Below are 25,364 nucleotides of genomic sequence, written 5' to 3'. Positions count from 1 at the left end.
ATAGGGACTCAGATGCAGATAGGTAGATGTAGTAGTGGGAAAATGAGGATGTTCTCTCCCTACTCCTGTTTTCTTAATGAAATAGGAAGCAAAATGATCAGCCAAAAGTGAGAAGAGGGTGAAGATGTTGGGTGCGATTAATAATAGGATTCTCTTCCCGCTACAAGAAAACCAACTAAGACAGTCAATAGAAGTAACGAAGCAGTTATTTATTTCCTCCCTGCCCACACTCCCATCCTAAGAGCAGGCTCTCTAAATAGCCTACCCTATGCACGGCCCTGGAAGAAACAGCCTTACTATAGCAAAAGATAGGTTTAGGTTCTGCTACACTTACCGGAACTCCAAATAATGTGCTTTAAAGAGCATGAGGGTTATTTTATCTCACATGGAAAAAGTCCCAAGACAGGCAATGCAGCTGGAATAGTGGTGCCATCAAGTCTTCAAGGACCCAGGCTCCTTCAGCCTCCCCATTCTGCCATCCAGAGCTCAGGCCTGTGTGCCTGGCTGGCAGCAGGAGGAAGGGATAAAGGAGGGCTAGCCCCTTCCTTCTTTCCATTAAAAAAGGCTGCCTGAAAGTCTGACGCACTTCTGTTTCACCTCATTAGCCAGAATTTGGTCACAAGGTCATACTTAGCTACAAAGGAGACTGTCTTTTAGCTAAGCAGTCATGGGCCCAGCTAAGAGTTGGGGTTTGTATTACTAAGAAGGGAAGGATAGCTGATGGAAGGACTAGCCATTTCTGTCACATCCACAGATCTCACAGCTTTCTAATTCTCCACTATCATTATCCCCTCTGATAACAAAACTAAATGGATACCTAACCCAAGCCAAGCCAATAAGATCTCTCTCCTGAGAATTTGGATTTGGGACACAGAAACCAAGTCATTTACTTACTGAAGAGTTGAACTACAAGACGTAGCGAAAAGGCAAGATTTTAAAAGATAACGGGACAAATAAACAGAGAACAGCAAAAAATCTGAGGCTGCAGAGGGAGAGAGAATTAATTTTATGACAACTTCCTTTCCTATGAAGCCTGTGTGCAATTTTTTAATCCAGACTTTATGCATGCCAGATGTAAAGATAATCTAAGATACTATTTCATTTAGAATGTTTTACTTGAAAAAAAATCTGATATCATTAGAAATGGATAGCCTTCTTTTAAAAATTCAGATAATAGTGATCATGTATTTTTATGTACCTATTTTCATCCTGTCAGCCAAAGATGATTAAATTTATTACCTAGTCACAGGTACCTGTCAGAAATTCCTGGTTCAAGAACAGAGACTATAGCGGCTGCATTACTGTTTCTAACCATTCACTCTTCCTCCCTGTGAGAGGTTTGTACTTCATTGTACGGACATCAGGCTTGGCCATTATCACTTGGTCTAGACAATTAAGTGGTAAAGTAACCTTTGCCTCCTCTAAAGGAAGCTGTAAGAGCTAGCATATGATTCCATCATCACTCTTTCCCCCTGCCACGCCTCTCGGAAAGAGGCTGCTTCTTCATCCTGGGCCCTTGGATAAAGATGCCAAGGAAGAGATTCACAGATCCCACCAGGATGTAGTGATTGCCAAGAAAACAAAGCTGTTTTAAGCCACTGGGAATTTGGGATTGTTTGTACCATAGCATCGCCTTACCTAGGATGACTAATAAAGGAAGGAACTGGATAAGAAACAATTTGGGATGTATGTGCAGGGTCACTGAGGTATATCAGAAAGGACTAATAGGACAAATGTGGCTGAGGGGAACAAGGGTTTCTGTGTCAATGCTGATCACCACCACTTAGTCAGCCATATAAACCAGAAACCTAGGAGTCATTTTAACATATCTGTTTCCTTCACGTCTCCTACATCCCATCTGTTACCTCCTTAATATCTCTCAAACCCATCCCACAGACAGTACCTTAGTTAGTCAGACCCTTATTACCCCTCGCTTGGGCTAATGTAATAACCTACTAGTTTGTCTTTCTGCTTCGGTTTCCTTACTTGAATCCAGCGATTTTCAACTGGTGTGCCGTGGCAGACACACTGGTGCGCTGCAGGAATTTTTAAAGCATACAATACCTGACTATTTAGTCAGGCGCAATGATATCTTTTCCCTTAGGTTGTCAAAAAATGACAACAGCTAAACAACAATAGCTGTCTAGTGTGCACAAATAAAAATAACGCCTATTTTTTTGCCAATTGGCAAAAAATACAATAGTTTTTGGTGTGCCACAGAATTTTTGTAATTAGTTTATGTGCCATGAGGTGAAAAAGGCTGAAAATAGCTGCTCTAGTGATTAGACGGATAGATGAAAGTCCAATCCATCCCCTACACTTATACAGAGCAATATTTTAAAAATGATGTTGCACCTTGCTGGAAATATTCCATGTGAGGGCCATATTTTAGTTGGACACATATGACCCTGGCCAGCCCCTCTCTAGGCTCTATGAGCTGTGTCAGACCATCGCAGGTTCAAGCACTGGCTTTGCCACTTTCCAGTCACTTTCCAGCCACAAGTCACTTAACCCCATTCAGTCCAGTTTTTCTCATCTATAAAACGAGAATCATAATACAAATTATAATTTGTTGTGGGGGTTAAATTGAGAAATAAATTGATTTGGCAAAGTGCATGGTCACATTGTAGAAGAAAATAAACATTTATGTAATAACAGAACAACAGTCTGGCTAAAACACCTATGAACACTTCACAGCCCTTATTTGCTTATAGACTAGATGCTTTACTAGACAATAAGCAACTTGAAAAGAGACTGAGACTTACTTAATCTGAGCATCCTAGGCCCAAGCACAGTGCCCGATACAAAGGAGAAACTCAAGATGTGCAAAAGCAAAGTGATATCTGAAAAGTAGTAAAATCCCTGAAATTAGAAGGGAAGGGGACAGGAAAAAGAAAAAAAAGCCAGAAACAGAAAAAAGTAAAATCACTAACTATAATTTCCTGTCAGGTCCTTGTGCGATTTCATGTGTTTTTAACTTCACGCTAAACAAATAACTTTGTTTCTTGGGTGGCCCTTCTCTTCCTCATTTTACCCAAACTATACTTGCCAATTTAATCTATAGGTGAATTCATTAGGAAGACTAGAAAGGCAGGAAAGCAATGAACATTTCAAAACTTTTTCAGTGTGACTATAAATGTTACAGGCTGGAGAGAGAGCACTTCTTCAAATGTTGAGTAACTTAAAGACTGCTTTTCTGCATATGATTTCTATACTGTATGTCAAATGTACAATTCCATTCCCTATAAACAACTGATACTGCAAGATCAATAGAATGTAACTCTCAAAGGCAATACAAATCAACACATTCTAAAAAGACACAAATACCTCTTTTAGATTTGACAGGAGAATCTCCCCCACATGTGCATTTCACTGCTTCCTGTCTGCTCTACAAAAATCTAATTGGAAAAACAGTAGGCTTGTTATATTTCTGAAGTATATAACTGAAATTCAAGACTTTTTTTGTTTTATTTTGAAGACGATCCCTTGGATATGGATTAAGGTTCTCAATGAATTAACTGGACATTTTAAAAGTGGCATTTTATTTCAACAGCCCAAGAAAGTTTTATCCCGAATACCCAAAATTCTTGCTATAAAGAGCCAAACAGAAGAAAAATGAAAACTTGCCAGAAATGATAAATGATGGTATAGTTTATATTATAATTATTACTATTTCAAAAATTTACACATAATAGGCAAAGGTGATAAAACAACCATCTAATCTACATTCATAGATCATGCAACATTAATGTAAAAGATTGAATTTAATGCTAAAGTGTTATTTCTTTTAAATAATGGCTCCAAAAAAGAGGTTTATCCTACTAGCATTAGGGTGAAACTTATGAAATTGCTGATATTTGATGTTCTTGACCTACAAAAATGGCAATTTTATATTCAACCCTTTTTAAGCTGGTATTTTGAACTCTTCCTGAAATATATATTGTCTACTTAGATTCCATATTTGCATACACTTCTGTTAGAGCACTTCCATATTGAATTGTAGTTAATTGCTCATTAATTCTTACTCTCACACCACATTATGAGTTTGCAGACAGAAACCGTTTCTCCTTTATTTTTATGTCCCTGGAGTCTAGCTCTGTCTGGCACATAGCAGTTCCTGCAGTTACTCACAAGAGTAACATATGTTTGAGAATGGAATGATTGGTCAGGAAAGAACATATAAAAACTGAAAACCAAGTTCTAGGAAATGCAAGCTTCATCAAAATAAGAACTGCTCCAAAGCTTCATATCTACTGTTAAACCCAAATATTTCTTGAAAGTACAATACTTGGACTACTACTACTCCATATCAAAGAAAGAGTAATTGAAAATTTTCTCTACAAATTACCCAATATGTAGATTTGTGTTTCTCTTTCTTACTTCCTATTACTGCTTGCTTAAGTACATTATCCTAGGCAAAGAAGGTGAAGGAAAGCGGGTCAATTTCACTCCTTGCTTATAAATAGTCTGATGAGATGAAGAGGGGGACTTCTTAGAGACAATGATTCTAATGGTTTCAATAGGGTTCTTAGACGTCTGTGGATTTCAATCTGTTATTAGGGTCTTTTAAAATTTCAACTATCATTTTAAAATGTATACTAGCTTTTAAATTTTTGAAATTTAAATATTGTGCTCTTTCTGCATTTGCTAAAGCAAAGTTTATGTACAAAGACAACTCTGTACTTCCTAAGTCTAATCATTAAGTAAGAGAAACCAGATTACAAAGTATATTAAAACTCAAAAATTCCCAAAAGCTAAGAGAAAGATAATTACTATTTTTGAGGTTAAAAATACTGAGGGAAAAATTATTCAAAATTCCATAAAAAATTCTAACAAAGGGAGACGTGAGAGACTAAAATTAGCAACAGCTCATCTGGGTGTTCACCCAGGCCTCAGGAAGTATTTATGACTCTCACCCTTGCTCTAATTTAAAGTTCACTCCAACTCATTAGACCCTCAGCCTCAACCGCAATGTTCACATCTAAATTCCTGACGCTACCATTATAGTAAGGTATTTCATATCCAGGCAACCTAAGGCAGCTCCTGAGTAGAGCACAAATTCTACTTAACGTCACCAAATGGGAGCTGGTTTGGGAAAAAGGGATCGTACCACAGGCGCTGCTTCAACACTAAAACTAACAGCACTCTCATTGTCCTGAATGCTTACCATCAAGTCTTTAATAATTGTGATTTGATGGCATGTGTCAGGGTTTCTTTGATTTATATTTCAAGTTGATGAAAATAATTTAGAAGAGTAATCACAATAAAATTACAAATGACAGAAAGTACACAATAAAAGAGAATTTCCATAATGTCTGTAATCATCACAACAAACCATTGATTTTTGACTATCTGGTCACCTGTAACATCTGATTTCACTGACCATTTATTGTGAATCTAATACACAGATGCTAAAAACAAGCAGGGCAGACAACTCAATTTGGTTTACATGATTAACTCACAGCTGCTGAGCTCCACCTACAGGCAAGAACAGGATTCAATAAGCTTTAAAATAGGGTTTTCCAAAAGACAAACTCCAACTACCCCAAACTTTCAATTAACTTTGAGTACACATCAAAATAACTTGAATTCTTTAAAAAATTTCTATGGTCCCACACCAAAAATTCTGATTTACTTGATCAGGCGGGGGACCATCTGATCTTAGGTAATTCAAATATACAGAAAAGGTTAAAAGACACGGATTTAAATCCTTAACAACACACATCTTTAAAAAACATTAGGAATACTCAAATATCATATTTTCCTTCTTCTAAAATACTTGATTTCCACTATCCTGACCCTTATCTTTTTCAAAGATTGGCACTAACTTTAGTTGATATAAATATCTTATCCCTGTTAGACTGCAAAAAAGATAAGGTGACACTATAATTTTTTATATCTACTTTTATGCTATTCTACACGTCAGCAGCAATCAAGGGAGTATATGTTTGGTGAGGAGCAGGGTTCCTAGCCCTGGATGCACATTAGGCTATCTGCAGCCTTTTATAAAGTATCATTGCCCTAAATTAACATATGTTTTAACATATGTTTTTAGAAGTTAGAAAAGTGGTTACTCCTCGGAGATGAGGGGGGAAGTAATCAGAATGGGGCAAGAGGGAGACTTCCAGGTAATGGCAATTTTGTGTCATAATCTGGGTGATGGATATATGTGTGTATTTGGTTTGAAAAAACTGAGTAAGCTGTTCACTTACAATATATGCATTAAGAAATATAGTTTATGCAGATATATTCAGTATGTATTGATACTTCAGTTAAAAGTTAAAAAATAAAAAAGGATGTGCCTAGGCTTCACTGCAGATCAGATGATTGAGAATCTGTGGGAGGAGGCCCAGGCATCTAATGAGAACCTAATATTCACCTAATGTGCAGTCGGGAATGAAATCTAGTGAATTTAATGTGCAGTTGAAAGTGAAAACCATTCCTCTAATGAATCATAACTGTATTCATTCATTCAAACACTCATTACACATATTTTCATGATCAATTACTATATATATATATATATATATATATATGTACTATACTAGACTCAGAGCATATAAAGATAAATAAAACACAGTCTCTGAAGGAGCTCAGTCTTAGCAAGGGATAGGCAAACCAATAAATCCTATGTGATAAATACAAGCAAGTTACTTACAAGACCTGAAGGAGAAAGTGATTTGTCAATTAAAGAGTCACTCTTTTTCTTTTTATTTATACAAATATTTAGGTACCTATGATGCTTGATCATAGAGATACAAACAAATGAACACAGTCTCTGCCTTTAAGAGAGTTACAGCATAAGTACACAAAGAAGAAGATAAAGTATAACCTAATGCCATACTATCAGAGAAATGTGAGAAAGGTGTAATAAGAATGCCCTGTGGAGCCAGAGAAGGTATACGAAGTTGCTGACCTCAGAGTAAAGATGATATAAACTTGACCTAGTCCAGTAGTGGTGGGGCTAAAAATTAGTATTTTAGAGAAGTGCTTCTCAAACTTTAATATACATACAAATCACCTGGGGATCCTGCTAAAATGCACATTCTGATTCAGAAAGTGTGGGGTGGAGCCTGAGCCTCAGCATTTCTAAAAAACATTCCCAAGTCATACTGATGCTATTGGTCCACAGATTACATTTTAAGAATCAGGTTCTTAAGGAAGATGGGTTTCTAGCGCATAGATAAAAAATTCCACAGCACAGATACCAAAAGAAACAAAAATTGGCAAGAAGCCATTACATTTGTTAAATAGACGGCCTTAGTGAGAATAGCTTCAGTGGAGTGATGAAGGGAAAGCTCAATGACGCATATTTAGAAGTAAATGTGAAGTAGGGCGGTAGGGACAGGAAACAAAATGGAGTGCTTTTGTCTCTACTCTTCAACGCTGGGAGATGCTTGATCACAAGCTGAAGGAAAGACACCAGTGAACAGAGTGTGGACAAAAAGGGGCCACACCCTAAACCCAACAAGCTCAGGGCAGGCCTGTGTGGCAGCCTTATCAACCCAGAGGCCTAAGGCAACCACAAAGGATGGTCTGGAATGAAAACTTATTAGCTAAAAGCAGTTTATAGCAGGTAGTCATGTCCCAGACTAGGATCTTCCTTGACAAAGATCAATCTTTACCTTAATGGTCTTGTGGAATCTACGATAACACCTCTGGAATGTCAAATTTCCTTCTTCTGGACCCCTCAATGCACAGCCACCGCATCAGGGCAGAGACCACAAATCCCTCGTTGCTATTGTTTCGTGTTAATTGTTGACAGTTAACTATCCCGTACCCACCTATGTAAAAGAAGTAAGTCTATCATTTTACTTTACTTTTTATCCAGTCCTAGAGGTTCCCCCCACCCCAGACCCACCTCGCTTTCTCCTGCCTCCCTAATCTATCACCAACAGATTTCATGTAACCCACTTACATCTTTTCTTTTGATTGTAATGTAGTAAGAAGGTGCAAACTGCCATTTTGTAGAGCATGCCCTCAATCTGCTGAGGTCTTGCTTCTTAGCAATTGTCGTCAGTTTGGCTCAAATAAACTCACAAAAATTCTCTACAGGTTTGAATGTTTCTTATGTTGACAAGAGAAAACTGAAGACAAAAGAAAGGATGGAATCATTTTGGAAGGGCAGAGAGATTCCTCTCCCTTTAAAGCACAGGATAAAGATAAGTTTTGGTCTGAATGCATAAAGGTTTAAAGAGAAAAGATTAGTAGTTGAAGAAGTTACTTCTAGTTCATAGAAGAGGCCAGGTGACGTGAAGAGAGTGAGATCCAAGTTTGCGGTAAGCACCATGGGGAGTGTTAATGAAAAAGCATTGCAGGCTCAGCTAAGGCTGGGCTTATAGTTGGCTGTGTGATTTTGCTCACTGGATGGTAGTCAAAGGCAGAGGCTTAGAGAAGAGAGGCTGAATAAGAAAGAATAGACTGATGCATTTAAAGGACCAAAATTCTAAAGAAGTCAGAATAAGTATAATGAGGGAAAAGAAAGGAGAGAAGGTAGGAGAGCTATGGATTTATTTCTCATGGAACACTAAGTACTTTTCAACGGAACAACTAGAGACATTGTTGAGTTTACATTCCTAGGGAAAGATCCTACTCTATGTAAATTTGTTGAAAATTATATTGTTAAATACCATTCCCCAGCTTAACTATTAAGTCCTCACCAAACCTGCTTGTAGGTTTAACATCCAAAGTGATAAACAGCTTTAACAGATTCCAGATGCTTCTTTACCAATAAAAGCAATACCAAAAATGTTCAATAAAATTATACTTTGAATGGCTCTTTGCCTGAAGGGCAGGCAGGCTAGTCTAATCCCTGGTTCCTACTGCTAGAATAAGAAAATGATCAAAAGATAATAGAGTTCTTCAAGCACCTCCAGAGGAAAAGTTGTATGCACCAAGAACACTGAGTTTTAAATAGATAATGATTTCACACTGACATTCTATCCTGCTAGCAGCTATTTCCATTACAATTCAACTTAGACTGAGCTGTGATTTTCCTTTAAACATAATTATCCTTTTTACCACATTATAATTTTTAAACTCAGAGGTTTTGTTTTTGTGTTTTTATTTTTTGTGTTCTTGTCTTTTTATCACAAAACTATCCTGAGACTTAAACTGTAGTGAAGCTAGTATTAACTAACCAAAAGCACAAATGAATTTTGGAAATTTCTTGTACTTAAAATAAGTGGCCATAAGACAATCATAGAAATTTATAAATAAGACAGAAAAACTGTATTTTCCCTTAGGAATACTGTACTTCTCCTGATATCTCCATTTTTCTTTTCTTTTTCTTTGTAGGTAGGAGAGAGGATAAAGAAGGGAGAGGAGAAGATGTGAATATTGAAAATTTGGGAAAGAGAACACCTACAAATAGATGTTTGGTGTTTATTAAGGCCAATTTTGTCAAATAAGTTTCCTTTAGTTCTTACAGAAACTTCAGCTTTGTTAAATTATAAGTTCTGTTAATTACAGGGTGTATAAATATTTGAAATTGTATTAAGGCCAACAAGATAAAGTAGGACTTAAGAAAAACATTTAAACAACAAATATTTGGTTCATTTATTAAAATTCAAAACATATTTTTCACCATATTATAAACTTAACTAATAGTTCTTAAAAATCAGAAAACACTTATTTTGAATAAAAGAGAGCACAAGTATCCTTGATTATATTCATGATTTTTTTTAATATGTTTTATTGATTATACTGTTACAGTTGTCCCAATTTCCCTTCTCTCTGCTCCCCTCCACCTGGTGACCCCCCTCCCTCCAGCTGTCCCCCACTTTTAGTCCATGTCCATTGGTTGTGTACATAGTTCTTCTCAGCCTCTTCCTGTCTACTCCACTCCCTCCTACTATGCTTCTTAATTCCTGTACCATCTCCCTCCCTTACCCCCTTACCCCTCCCTGCTGACCTCCCCCCAATATGTTCCCCATGCCTATAGTTCCTTTTCCACTGTCGTTGCCTGTTTAGTTTGCCTTTGTTTCAATTCCCTAGCTACTGTTGTTGGTTCTTGTGTTGCAGTTTTCATTTTAGTGTTCATAGTTTTGATCCTCCTTCTTCTAAACCAGTCCCTTTAACATCTCATATAATAGTGGTTTGGATCTAATGAACTCTTTCACTTTTATTTTGTCCTGGAAGCACTTTCTCTGCCCTTCTATTCTGAATGACAATTTCGCTGGATAGAGTATTCGTGGTTGTGGGTTTTGGATTTTCATTACTTTGAATATTTCTTGCCAGTCCCTTCTTGCCTGCAGGATCTCCCTTGAGAAGTCAGCTGATAGTCTAATTGGGACCCCTTTGTACATGATTCTTTTCTTCTCTCTTGCTGCTTTTAAGATTCTCTCTTTATCTTTAACTTTTGACATTTTGATTATAATATGTCTTGGAGTGGTTCTCCCTGGGTCCAGTCTCTTGGGAACTCTCCTTGCTTCCTGGACCTGCAAGTCTATTTCCTTCCCCAAGTTTGGGAAATTCTGCTTTATTATATTTTCACTTAATTTTTCAATTTCTAGTTCTTCTTCTTCGCCCTCTGGGAATCCAATTATTCTTATGTTCGGTCTCTTATAGCTGTCCCAGAGGTTTCTGATCCTCTCCTCATTTTCCTTGCTTCCTGTTTCCTCTCTTTGCACTGGTTGACTGTTTGTTCCTTCTCTATGTTCCGGTTTGTTGATTTGAACTCTGGATTTTATTTCCTCACCATCTGTCTCGTATCTGGTTTTGTTCTTTTCAGTATGAGTGTTTTTCAATCCTTTCTCGTCTTTTTCCAAATCTTTGTTAATTCTGTAAGCCACCTAATGACTATAGCTCTGAACTGAGCCTCTGACAGGTTTCTTATTTGTTCATCTGTCAGATTCCTCATCTGTTGCCTGGTGAGCTGTGCCACCGGGATTTCTATGGTTGTCTGCCTCATTTTGACAAATGTGTTTTGCTTTCTTGGGCCGGCTATAGGGGGTGGAGCCTGTGTACTTGTCACAACCCAGCGACCGGCGGCGATCCGCAACCATTTTTGCCACAATGTGGCCCTTTGTCGTCACTACCCAGCGACCGGTGGCAATCCGCAACCTATTTCGTGGCGCTGTGGCGCTTTGTGTGGGGGTGGGGGTCCAAGATGGATTCCTGCCGTTATTCTCTGCTAGGAGACTCGGGTCCGTCCTCCCGCCCTCTGGGCCTCACCGTCCGAGGCAATGCAGTGGCTGCTTTTCCCAGCGTTGGGGTCAGGAGCTGCTGCAGCTTGACTGCAGCCAGGACTGTTCTCCCTGCCGCTGTCCCTGGTGCTACCGCAAACAGCACTGCCCTCCTTCGCTCCTCTTACCTGCCCGAGGAGCGCCACTGGTTTATAACTTCGTACGTTGGGCTTCTGTGTAGTTTTATTTTCTGGAATTTCTAGTTATCTTTTGTTTTGAGGTAGTTGTATTCCTCTCTAGTTGTAGAGGGAGACCGAGCGTGTCCGTCTAAGCCTCCATCTTGGCCGGAAGTCAGGCTGTATATTCATGATTTGACTAAAAGTTACATAGATGATGAGAGTCTTATCACCTCAATTTATATATAAGTATACACATGATCACCAAAATCTTCAGTTAACAGTGGCCCAAGTTAACCTACTATATTAAATTATTCAATAGTGATTACTTGTCAGATGAATGTTGTTGGTAAATAAGATTCTAAGTACCATTTCTTAATGCAAAAGGTTATACCATCAGTGGAAATTTATGGGAATTACTTTTCTGGTTAAAGGAAAAAATTAAGAGAGCAAAGCAATGACGACATGGGAATACTTTTTAATATTTTTATATGCAGTTGAAAAATATAACACATTGTTTATCTGTAGTTAGATCTATCTTATCCCCAAGTGTAGGCCATCCAAAGAAAACAAATACTATTACTTTTTAAAGCAACATTAATTAAAAAATATATCAAAGTTGTAATAACAGAATCAAAAAAGAGTTTTTCAATTAAGTTGAATTTCAGGGGAATAAAACGTTGAGTTAAAATTTCAACAACTCTTTATCATCAGACACTGCTGAAATTTCTTTTATGATACCACTGAGATTAGGAGGGGTACATAGTATAAATCAGACTTGAAAAGGTTTACAAAAATGCTTGCATGCCTATCCACTTTTTTAACCAGTTTTGACAAATTTTACTCACCTAAATCTGAAGACATCTCTTTTCATTGTACGCAAGTACTTTACTGCTCTTGTTGATATTAAACAAACACAACCTTCATATCTAGCTAATACATCACTTGCCCATATATAAAATTTTATAGAGGTTTTTAAAGAAGAGATCAGAGAGAAAAGAAGTGCAATTTGACTCATAGGACCATTGCTATAATTACTTTAAAACTAGTCTACTTTCTTTTAGGCCTTCACGTGAGATAATTTAGCACAACTGGTACATATATCAAACATTATGAAAACAGTATTTAAAAACAAGTTAACTGGAGGACTCAATCTTAATTTAAAATGAAGCATAAAAAGAGATATTCTGATACCTGGAAATACAGTAACTGACTCACCTGCGGCTAACTGACTTCTTCTCTTCTTCTCCCTCTCCAGCTGATTTAACATTTGCACTTGGGTCCTTTTTTAACTTTTTTGCGATTCTTTCTCTCATCAGGCTCTTCTCATCGCCATCAATATTTTCACCATGCTCTGCACTTTCAAATTCTCCATCCTGTAGGAATTGAAACAGAGCATTTGCTGGGCGTTCCATCTCCCCTTTCACTTCCAGAGGTCCATCTCAGACTCTCCTCATTGCATCCTAGGCCAGGTTTGCTTTGTGTTTTGTTTTGAATTAGTAAGGGCCTGAGGAATCTGCTACAGGTGGGAATATCCCTGTGATCTGCTCTACTTGAACCATGTAAGTGTGAGATACTATGTAAATGTTCGCTCAATTCACACCCAGCCCCTCTGTGTAGCAAACTGCTCCTTCTGTATCACCAGCATCCTGACCTCAACCAGAAATTAATTCAAAAAGAGATAGAGGTGGGACAGCTGAGATTTCTTCTCATAGTCTAAGTCATAGCACTTACTTCTCTTCTCAAAACCCTCCAATGGATCCCCAAGTCACTCAAGACCCTATGCAATCTGTACCCTCCTGACATCATCTCCTACAACTCCATCCCAGCAACACTAGCCAAATTTGGAGTTGTTGTTCTCTCTAGCCTGAATCTTATTCCATTTATCTGCACTGCTTGTTCTTTGATCTCCTTCAGATCTCTCTTCAAATGTTACCCTCTCAGTGTTACTTATCTTGACCACCCTATTAAAATGGCAGAACTATCCACCCACCTCCAGTACTCTATTCTTCTTCCCTGTTTTCTCCCCAAAGCATTTATCACCCATCTGAAATACTATACATTTTAATTAGTTATGTGTTTATTGTCTCTCTCCCATTATTACAGGATGCACTCCATAAGAGCTAATATAATGGACTATTTTGCTTAATGTTATATTTTCAACTTCCAGAATAGTTCCCAGCAAGAATAGAGAAAGGGAGTGTAGAGAAAAAGGAGGAGGAAGAAAGTAAAGGGAGGAAAATGGAGAAGAAAGATGCTATTCCAAGTGCATCTTTTTCTCTCATGTTTCTTTGATCAGCCTGAGCCATGATGAAGTAAGATTCTTAACTTGAGGTTGTGGACTCTTTGAGCCGTGGTCCTCAAAGTCTGATCCTGAGACTATACAACAGGGGACCCAAAAAACCTGGAGTTATCTTCTGGAGGGCAGGCCCCTTGTAGTACAGGCTTCCCCTGCAAGGTGAGTGTTCTAGGAACCCATCTGTATCAGTGTGCCAGCTGGTATTGTTATGAGAGGTAGCGTTTGGTTTCAGTGAATTTTTTTAAAGATTATTTCAACACATTTGCCCATTTCATGATGTGTGATTTACGAATGCACCTGCCCACACCATACTGAGTGTTCAGCAGTTTTTTTTTTTTGTTTTTTTTTTCAGATTTAATGTGTTTTATTGATTAAAATATTACATTTGTGCCCCTTTCCCTTCCCTCTGCTCCCCTCCACCCGGTGGCCCCCTCCCTCCAGTTGTCCCCCGCTTTTAGATTATGTCCATTAGTTGTGCTTACAGTTCCTCCCAACCTCTCTCCGTCTATTCCATTCCCTCCTACCATGATCCCCAATTCCTATATCATCTCCCTCCCTCTCCCCACTCCCCCTCCCTGTTGGCCTCCCCCCACTATGTTTCCCTTACCCACAGTTCCTTTTCCATTCTCGTTGCCTGTTTCGTTTGCCTTTGTTTCATCTCCCTAGCTTCTGTTTTTTAAACCAGTCCCTTTAACTTCTCATATAACAGTGGTTTGGATCTAATGAACTCTTTCAGTTTTATTTTGTCCTGGAAACACTTTCTCTGTCCTTCTATTCTGAATGACAGTTTCGCTGGATAGAGTATTCGTGGTTGTAGGTTTTGGATTTTCATTACTTTGAATATTTCTTGCCAGTCCCTTCTTGTCTGTAGGGTTTCCCTTGAGAAGTCAGCTGATAGTCTAATTGGGACCCCTTTGTACATAATTCTTTTCTTCTCTCTTGCTGCTTTTAAGATTCTCTCTTTATCTTTAATTTTTGACATTTTGATTATAATGTGTCTTGGAGTGGTTCTCCCTGGGTCCAGTCTCTTGGGAACTCTCCTTGCTTCCTGGATCTGCAAGTCTATTCCCTTCCCCAAGTCTGGGAAGTTCTCCTTTATTATATTTTCACTCAATTTTTCAAGTTCTAGTTCATCTTCCTCATTCTCTGGCAAACCAATGATTCTTATGTTGGGCCTTTTATAGCTGTCCCAGAGGTTTCTGATCCTCTCATTGTTGCTTGCCATTTCCTCTCGCTGCATTGGTTGACTGCTTGTTCCTTCTCCATATTCCAGTTTGTTGAAATGGACTCTGGATTCCTCACCATCTGTCTCGTATGTGGTTTTGTTCCTTTCGTTATGAAAGTTTTTCGCTTCTTTCATATCTTTTTCCTGCTCTTTTGTGAATTCTGTAAGCCACCTGATAACAATGGCCCAGAACTGAGCCTCTGACAGGTTTCTTATCTGTTCATCTGTCAGGTTCTCTATCTGCTGCCTGGTGAGTTGTGTTACCGGGATCTCTATAGTTGCCTGCCTCATTTTGACAGATGCGTTTTGTTTTCCTGGGCTGGCTGTCGGGGGCAGGGGGCAGTGCCTGCGTACGCGTCACAAATCAGCGACCGCCGGCGCCTGCCTGTCCGCGACCTATTTCGCAGCTCTGTGGTGCTTTCTGTGGGGGCGGGGGTCCAAGATGGATTCACACAGTTATTCAGCTAGGAGACCGGGATCCGTCCTCCCACCCCCCTGGGCCTCACTGTTCAAGGCGATGCTGTGGCTGCTCCCCAGCGCCCGGAGTCGCGCAAGCCAGGGGCTTGATTGGAGTCGCGCACGCCAGGGGCTTGATTGCCTCCAGGATTTTTCGCCGCCCGGCCCCGCCGCTCCGCAAACAGCTTTGCCTTCTTTAACTCTTACCTGCCCAAATGGCACCGCTGGTTTATAACTTCATATGTTGGGCTTCCGTGTAGCTTTATTTTCTGGAATTTCTAGTTATCCTTTGTTTTAAAGTAGTTGTATTCCACTATAGTTGTAGAGGGAGACCTAGCGTGTCCGTCTAAGCCTCCATCTTGGCCGGAAGTCCGAGTGTTCAGCAGTTTTTGACCCAAAACGATATGACCCGGTGCCCCACCCTCCTTATTCACCGGTCTCGCCTGCCTTGAGCAACTTTCTTTTCTGTGTCCAGAAGTAAAAAGTCCTCAAAGGGAAATGTTTTGCCAATGTGGAAGAGGTAAAACAAAAAATGGCAGAAGCACTTAAAAGGCACCAAAATTGATGAGTTCAAAAACTGATTTAAGCAGTGGAAAAAAAGTCCTGATTGGTGTATTACATCAAATGGGGAGTACTTTGAAGGTGACTGAAGTGTAAACATGTAAGAATAAGCACACAATTTTTTATAAATAAATTTCGGATTTTTTTGGGGTCCCCCTTTGAATAACATAGATTGTTAAAAAAAATATAAAAGCCTTCCAGTGTTTCCAAACCAAATCTCTAGGAATAGAAATTGTGAATGTTTTCAGTGAGATGTTTAAGAAATTCTTTAGCCCTAAAAGTTGATGACCACTGACTTAGGTTTTCTATGCTTAGTCCTCAGGAGATCTAAAACATCCCCTGCAAACCCATAAACTGTTGTTTGTAGACATAGTAAATTCTCTACAGCTTAAGTGATTGCAAAGGATCTGGGACACAAAACAGAGAGAGACTACACACTATCCTTAGATGACCTCACCCCACCAAGGTCATAAGAACAAAGCTATATTTTTATATTAGGACTTGATCCTATCTTTCAACCCATACTATTGTTACACAGATGTCTCCAAGTGCTCTGAATCTCAAATTGTACAAAGTTAACCATGCTATTTTTCATCTTTCTCTCCACCTCAGGCCTACTCTTTCTTTTGTGCCCATTTAACAAGTTGCCCAAGTCAGAAACCTTGCAGTTGTTCTAGACTTGTCTTTGTCCCTCACCTCATAATATTGTATCAGTTACCTCTTAGACTATATATCTTTCAGGTCTCTTTCCCATCTCACAGCTGTGGTCTTATATCAAACTGGCCTCTTGTGATAGCTTCCCAAGAGGTCTCCTTGATTCCAGTTTATTTCTTCTCATTTGTCCTCTACAATATTGCCAACAGTGATCTTCCTAAAATGTAAAGTTGACCATAGTGCTCTTCTTTTTAACTAATACCCTTTTAACTGCTCCTCTTTACTTTTAGGATGGAATTTAAACTCCTCACCATGGCTCTCTGATATTTGGCTTCACTCTACGTCTCCAACCTCATCCCCCTCTCACTCCCGTCACGACACTCTGGTCACACTCGTCTGCATTCAGCTCCAGAGTACACCAAACCCTCTCCTACTTCAGAGCCTTTTGTATATGTGGTTTCTTCTACCTCTACCACTCTTTCTCCCTGCTCTTCACAGAAGGCAGATTCCTTCTCAAACTGGAATTTCAGCTTGTGCTTCCTAAATAAGGTATAATCTCTCCTTCTTACCATGCTTTTGCATATGCTGTTCTCCAGGCTAAAGAAACTATGTTCTTTTTTGATCTAGTTAATTCCTAATTCTCTTATAATACACAACACAATCATCATTTTCAGGAAGGTTTTCTTGAATCGGTTATATATTCATCCTTTCTCTACTCTTCATAGTCAGAAAGAGCTCTCTCTTTTGACTGTGGTAAAAGATGAAGCTGTGTTCATGCACAGGAAGTTATATACTTCCTACTGAACTATACAATGCACAGATCAAAGGGTTTTACATAAAGTGACAAATGGCTGACTTGAGAAACTTCATCTCATATATAAAGGAAACTCTGCCTTCTGTTTTAACAGCTTTAAGCCAGTATAACTAATGAAGATCACTACAGTCATGAAAAAGAATCTTCTGAAATGTGTGTATAAAGAAGGAATACTAATTACTACAAATGACTGATCCAAGCATTTACCATACGTCATGTAGGATACCCATGCATCAACATTTCAACTTGTAACACAATAAAATAAAATCAAGACATCTGAATTTTGAGTATTCAAGTAATGTTATATCATAGGGAGAAAAAATAGGCTAGAAATTCACATATAAAATTCTGCACATGTAGATATACACTTGGAAGAAAATATTATATAAAAATAAGTGATGTATTTTTCAAATCTTTCAAATTTTTTCAAAAGTGTATATGCATAATTGTAAAAGTAATATATATATATATATATATATAGCCTTTTAAGAAAAACAATTTAATTTTTATAAAAGATTTTGTATTTTCTTTAAATTTTTCAAACTATATTTATACTAAAATACTCACATCTAAATCTCCTGCTGCATCACCTGTTTCACTACAAAAAAAAGAAAAATAAGGAAAACAATAAATTTTAGCTTCAAAATGAAACTAATAAAATTATTCAATAACCCCCAAACTTAGAATATCTTGTTGGATTAATACTTCAAAAACTTATTTCAACATTGAAAGTTCAGAATGGCATTCTAGAGTAAACGGAAACATTGTAAAAAACGAGTCATTTTTATAAATAGAATAAGCGGTACACTCCATTAGCACATACACAAAATCAATAGAATTAAAAGAAAAAAATGCAAACAATAACCAACAATGCTATTTTTATGAACAAAGGGCTACAGAAAAGAATTTCTTCTACTGGCTTGCTATGTCCTGGCTGGTGAAAACAAATCCTTCAAATGCAATGATATTAAGAAAAGACTGCTTTGGAACAGAATTTTTGAAAATGAGCTAAACTTAGTACAATAGTATTTTAGTCCCCCTTTGAAACACTGGCCCAATATATATCATGTGCAATTATATGTAACAGTAAGACATCTTCCCTTCTCAAAGAGAAGGAACAAAGACAGTAAGGTAACTTTCTGTTAACTCCTGAAAATATGTAAAAATAATACTCAGTGGACTGGCCGAAAATGAGGCAACTGTTTCACAAATCCCTTCAACTCTAATGTGTTTACCCATCACACCAACTGAGACAAAAAATGCTTCAAGCAAAAAGTTGGCAAAGCAACTTTGAATTAAACATAAAAACATTAAAGCAAACAGCTTCCTAGTCTTCAGATTATCCCAAGATTTAAAAGTTTAACAATTAATTTTAAATGTAATTAGTTCAACTGAGGCAGACAGCAAGAAGAGTGGCAGTGACAGTGCTTCTCTCCATTGCACCAGAAGCCGCCTCTGTAGTCAGAATGCTTCAACTTCTGGCTGGGTTGAAAAAAATTGACATATGAGAAATGACTGTTTACTCATAAAGGAAGTTATAAATTATCCCAGCCAGAAAATAAGAACTGGGGATCACACTAGCACCATACTAACCTTTCAACAACTGGAACAGAACTGAGATGTGGATCATCCTTAAGCAAGTCATGACTACTTTTGCTCTTCCCCTTCATGCTCTAGAAAGGAATGTAAGACACGATCAGGAGTGGGGGGAGAACCAGTCTTCACAAAGGACAATTAACAAATTCACATGAAAACTAGCACAGCTACAATGAAGTTAGTAAAAGAAATGTGTTCCTGAAAATTACATTATAAATTAAAGCTTTATAAATAAGAATCTTACTCTCTCTTGACTAAAAATATTATTTTAGAAACACCTTTTTCTTTTAATTTAATCTTTATTGTATTTTTTTCATTACCATTTAGTCCTCTTATTCCCCTCTGCCCCCAGCAATCACCACACTGTTGTCCATATCCATGAGTCCGTTTTCCTTACTGATCAATCCCTCCACAGTGTCACCTCCTTCCCCACTATCTGTCACCTGCTCTCCATCTATGAGTGTCTGTTTTGCTTGTTAGTTGAGTTTGTTCATTAGATTCCACATATGAGTGAAATCATATGGTATTTCTTTCTCTGACATACTTCTTTACACAATGGCTGCACCACCTGCATTCCCACCAACAGTGCAAAAGTATTCCCCTTTCTCCACATCCTCACCAGCACTTCTTGTTTGTTGATTTATTGATGATAACTATTCTGACAGGTGTGAGATGGTATCTCATTGTGGTTTTAATGTGCATTTCTCTGATGATTAGTAACACTGAGCATCTTTTCATACGTCGATTGGCCATCTGTATGTCCTCTTTGGAAAAGTATCTATTCAGGTCCTTTGCCCATTTTTTATTTGGGTTGTTCATTTTTTTGTTGTTGAGTTTTGTAAGTACTTTATAAATTTTGGATATTAACCCCTTATCAGATGTGTTGGTGAATATGTTCTCCCATTCTGTGGCTTATTTTTTTATTTTGTTGAAGACTTCCTTTGCTGGGCAAAAACTTTTCAGTTTGATATAGTCCCATTTGTTTATTTTTTCTTTTGTTTCCCTTGCCTGGGGAGATAGATCTGATAAAAAATTGCTACGAGCAATGACCAAGATTTACTGCCTATGCTTTCTTCTAGGATTTTTATGGTTTCAGGACTAACATTTAAGTCTTTGATCCATTTTGAATTTATTCTTGTGTGTGGTATAAAATGGCCTAGTTTCATTTTTCTGCATGTATCTGTCCAATTATCCCAACAACATTTATTAAATAAACTATCTTTAGCCCATTTTATGTTCTTGATTCCTCTGTCCAATATTGACTATAAAAGTGTCGGTTTATTTCTGGGCTCTCTATTCTGTTCCATTGATCTATGTGTCTGTTTTTATGCCAGTACCAGGCTGTCTTGATTACTACGGCCTTGTAGTGTAGTTTGATATTAGGTAGTGTGATGCCTCCAACTTTGTTTTTCTTTCTCAGGATCGCTGTTGCTATGCATGGCCTTTTGTGGTTCCATATAAAATTTTGAAATACTTGTTCTACTTCTGTGAAATATGTCATTGGAATCTTGATAGGAATAGCACTGAATATATAGATTGCTTTGGGTAGTACAGACATTTTAACGATGCTAATTCTTCCTATCGATGAACATGATGTGTGCTTCCATTTACTTGTATCTTCTTCAATTTCTTTCTTCAGTGTCATAATTTTCAATGTACAGGTCTTTTACATTCTTGGTGAGATTTATTTTTAGGTACTTTATTCTTCTGGAAGCAATTGTGAATGGGACTGTTTTCTTAATTTCCCTTTCTGTTAGTTTGTTATTGACATATAAAAATGTAACTGACTTCTGGATATTAATTTTGTATCCTGCTAATTTGCTGAATTCATTTATCAGTTCTAGTAGTTTCTTGGTGGAATCTTTGGAATTCCCTATGTACAATATCATGTCAGCTGCAAATACAGTTTTACTTCTTCCTTTCCAATTTGGATGCCTTTTATTTCTTCTTGTCTGATTGCTGTGGTTAGGACTTCCAAGTACTATGTTGAATAAGAGAGGTGAAAGTGGACATCTCTGTTTTGTTCATGAGCTTAAGGGGAACGCTTGTAGTTTTTGTCCATTGAGTATAATGCTGGTAGTAGGTTTGTCATATATGGACTTTATTATGTATAGATACAGTATTCCCTCGCTTATCGCGGATATTACGTTCCAGACCCCCCCCCCACAAAGTAGGAACCTTACATTTATTCTACACTCTTAAACCTATGTAACTTTAACAACATATGTATACTGTACCGCAAAATCCTACGATATATCGAAAAATCCGCGGTAATTAAATATAATATTTTTTAAAATCCTGTGATACAGTGAGGCTGCAGTAAGTGAACCGCGATATAGTGAGGGACTACTGTATGTTCCCTCTATTCCTACTTTGCTGAGAGTTTTGATCATAAATGGGTGCTGGATATTATTAAAAGCTTTTTCTGCATCTATGGATAAGATCAGGTGGTTTTTATCCTTCATTTTGTTTATGTGCTGAATCACATTCATTGATTTGCAAATGTACCAACCTTGCATTCCCAGAATAAATACCACTTGATCATGGTGTATGATCTTTTTGATGCATTGCTGTATTGTTTGCTAATATTTTGTTGATGATTTTAGTATCTATGTTCATCAGAGATACGAGCCTATAATTTTCTTTCTTTGTAGTGTCTTCATCTGGTTTTGGAATTAGGATAATGCTGGCCTTGTAAAATGTGGAAGCCTTCCCTCCTCTTGAATTTTAGGAAATAGTTTGAGAAGAAGAGGTCCTATTTCTTCTCAGAATATTTGGTAAAATTCGCCTTTGAAGCCATCTGGTTCACAGCTTTTGTTTGTTGGGAAGTTTTCTTCTTTTTCTTTCTTTTTTAAATTTTTTATTACTGCTTCAATTTCATTAGGCATAATCTATCTATTCAGATTCTCTGATTCTTCCTGATTTATTTTTGTAAGATTGTATGCTTCTAGGAGTTTATCCATTTTGTCCAGGTTGTCCAGTTTGTTCCTAATATTTTCTTAGAAGTCTTTGTATTTCCTTGGTGTCAATTGTTATTTCTCCTGTTTCATTTGTGATTCTATTTATTTGGGTCCTCTCTCTTGCTTTCTTGATGAGTCTGGTTAAAGGTTTGTCAATCTTGTTTATACTTTCAAAGAACCAGTGCTTGGATTCAGTGATCTTTTGTATTTTTTAGACTCTATTTCATTTATTTCTGTTCTGACCTTTGTCATTCTTTTCTTTCTACTCACTTTGGACTTTGTTTGTTGTTCTTTTAACTGTGAAGTTCCTTTATATGTGAAGTTAGATAGTTTATTTGAGCCTTTTCTTGTTTTTTGAGATAGAACTGTAATACTATGAATTTTACTTAGTATTGCTTACCCAGTGTCCCACAGATTTTAGATTCTTGTGTCCTCATTTTCACTTGTTCAGGTATCTTTTAATTTCTTTCTTGTTTTCATTGTTAACCCATTCATTGTTTAATAACATGTTATTTAGCTCCCATGTCTTTGGTGCTTTTCAGTATTCTTGTGATTGATTTCTAGTGTCATAGCATTGTGGTCAGAGAAAATGTCTGATATGATTTCAATTTTCTTAAATTTATTGACACTTGTTTTGTGTCCCAACATATGGTCTATCCTAGAAAATGTTCCATGTGCACTTGCGAAGTATGTATATTCTGCTGCTTTGGGGTGAAATGCTCTGAAGATATCAATTAAATCCATTTGATCTAGTGTGTTGTTTAAGGCTGTTTTCTCCTTGTTGATTTTCTGCCTGGAAAATATCTAATGAAGTCAAAGGGTGTTACAATCTCCTACTATGACTGTATTTCTTTCAGTCTCTCCCTGTATGTCCATCATGATTTACTTTACATATTTAGGCTTTCCTGTGTTTGGTGCACAAATATTTACTAGGGTTAAATCCTCTTGTTGGATTGTTCCCTTTATCATTATGTATTGTCCTTTTTTGTCTCTTACTATAGCCTTGGTTTTAAAGTCTATTTTGTCAGATATAAGTACTGCTACCACAGCTTTTTCTTCTTTCCCATTGGCATGAAATATGTTTTTGCAACCATTTTAGTCCATGTGTATCTTTCAATCTGAAATGGGTCTCCTGGAGGCAGCCTATATATGGACCTTGTTTTCTTATCCATTCTGCTACCCTCTGTCTTTTGGTTGGAGCATTTAAGCCATTTACATTTATGGTGATTATTGATAGATATGTATGTAGTGCCATTTTACTGTTACTGTTTTCCTCTGTTGTTTTTTTCCTTCTCTTTCTCTTCTTCTTCTCAAAGCAAGCCCTTTAACATTTGTTGCAGTTCTGGTTGGCGTTAACAAACTCCTTTAGCTTTTTCTTCTCTGTGAGGCTCCTTATTTCTCCTTCAATTTTAAATGACAGCCTTGCTGGGTAAAGCAGCCCTGGTTGTAGGTCCTTTCTTTTCATCACCTTGAATATTTCATGCCACTCTCTTCTGGCCTGAAATGTTTCTGTTGAGTAATCAGATGCTAGTCTAATTGATTCTCCCTTGTAGGTAACTACCTGCTTTTCTCTTGCAGCTTTTAGGATTCTCTCCTTGACTTTAAGCCTTGTCATTTTAATTATGATATGTCTCAGTGTAGGTCTCTTGGGTCCAACTTGTTTGTGATTCTGAGCTTCCTAGACTGTGCAACTTTTTCCTTCACCAGATTAGGGAAGTTTTGGGTCATTGTTTCTTCAAATAGGTTCTTGATCTCTTACTCTCTTCTCCTTCTGTTATTCCCATGATGTGGATGTTGTTACACTTCATGTTGTCCAAAATACTTCTTAAGCTCTCCTCATTGTTTAAAATCCTTTTTCCTTTTGCTGCTCTGCCTGGGTGTTTCTTTCTACCTTCTCTTTCAAAACACTGACTTGATACTCTCCTTCATCTAACCTATCGTTTATTCTTTCCAGTGTATTATTTATTTCAGATATTGCATTCTTTTTTCTGACTGTTCCTTTTTTATGGTTTCTATGTCTTTTTTCATGCTGTTGAGTATCCTTAAAAATATTACTCTAAACTTTCTATCTGATCGATTGCTTGCCTCTGTTTCATCTAGTTCTTCTTCTGGAGAATTCTCTTGCTCTTTCATTTGGGGTCTGTGTCTTTGTCTCCCCATTTTGCCTGCTTCTTTGTATTTTCTGCCTTAATTGTTAAACTAATCAATGATGTACCCATAAGCTGTAATCAGTACCCAGCTTAAACACCAGGGTGGTGCAGAGTAATTGCAGGTGGAGCTACTACTTCCCCTCAGGCTAATGCCACTTGGAGAGGAGTACTATGCTTGAGAAAGATGGCTTCTGTAGTATAGGGAATGACTCAACACAGGGATCCTGGCAGCTGTTCCTTCAGTTCTCTCCTCAGTGCTACCAATCCCAGACTATCCTCAAGCATCTCTAGTCCACTGTGCCCTTCCCCTGCCAGAGCCCAGGATAAATGGCTGCAGATGAAATTTTGTGTGTTGGCCCTTTCAGAGGCTCTCTGCATCTCCAGGTGTCTCTCCCTGGCAGACAGAAACCCTGCTTCTTTTCACAGCTGGGTGTTATCTGGGTTCTTTTCCCGCTCTGGTGTTGTAGGCTGGGGAGCCCAGCTTGGTGTTTATATCCCACACTTTTCAGGGGAACCCCCCAGTCTCTGAAATACCTCTCTGGTACTTTAGCTGTTGCCGTGGGAGCCCAGTCAGCCCTCTCACATCTCCTACACTCCCTACCAGTCTCACTATGGTTAGGTGGTTTCTTCTGTCTGTCCGTGGTTATAAGGCTTCTCTCCAGCTATTGTTCAGTCATTATAAGGCTTCTCTCCAGCTATTGTTCAGTCATTATTCTGGATGATTTCTCTACAATTTAGTTGTAATTCCAGATTGGTCCTGGGAGGAGGTTAATGTAGATTCCACTTACTCCTCCACTGTCTTGGATCTCTAGAAACACCTTATTCTTTCAAAAAGTGATATATTCTCAAAAATAAGCTTATTGATTACTATTTCCAAATGCTAAATCCTCATTATGATTTACATACAGCTAAACTAATTAATTTTGGGCCCATATATTAAAGCTTAAAAGATAAATCACCAGAGTAATTTGAAATAAATGTACACTATTATCCTTCAGATCCTTCAGATACACTCTTTGTACTGCAGAGAATCACTTCTTAAATGTACCCAGGCACCCAGATGAGTGCACCTATGAGGTACTATTTAAAAAACAGGGAACACATATGTGGGAGAGCCTCTCAATGACCACATACTTATTAAATGCTTTAATTTCAAAGTTCATGTTCTCAATAAATTTATATTCTTGTAGAGAAACAAGACATAGGAAGAGATAAAAAGTAAAACTATAAAGTAACTACTCCTACTACTATTATTAAGTATATACTTTGTGCCTGGTACTGTGCTACAGTTCAGTGCTCCTACCTCTCATTTCCTCCCCTCTCCAAATGAAAATATGCAAAGTGGGC

At 37.8% G+C, this 25,364-nt stretch overlaps 1 protein-coding gene across 1 annotated transcript in view; it reads right to left on the bottom strand.

Moving 5' to 3' along the window:
- CWC27 (CWC27 spliceosome associated cyclophilin) overlaps window positions 1-25,364 on the bottom strand; it is a 184,434-nt gene that overhangs the window by 127,585 nt on the left and 31,485 nt on the right. Inside the window, exons 8-10 of the mRNA XM_090278943.1 lie at window positions 18,905-18,984; window positions 17,879-17,909; window positions 12,521-12,678 (exon numbers count right to left, since the gene is read on the bottom strand). Coding sequence (XP_090135069.1) covers window positions 12,521-12,678; window positions 17,879-17,909; window positions 18,905-18,984 — 269 coding nt within the window. The remainder of the gene's footprint in view (window positions 1-12,520; window positions 12,679-17,878; window positions 17,910-18,904; window positions 18,985-25,364) is intronic.

The sequence above is a fragment of the Furipterus horrens genome, unplaced genomic scaffold (genome assembly GCF_987537825.1).
Source record: "Furipterus horrens unplaced genomic scaffold, mFurHor1.1.pri manual_scaffold_5, whole genome shotgun sequence".
Classification (NCBI taxonomy): Eukaryota; Metazoa; Chordata; class Mammalia; order Chiroptera; family Furipteridae; genus Furipterus; species Furipterus horrens.
Note: the sequence above shows the minus strand (reverse complement) of the source record. Positions and strands in the feature narration are given on the sequence as shown.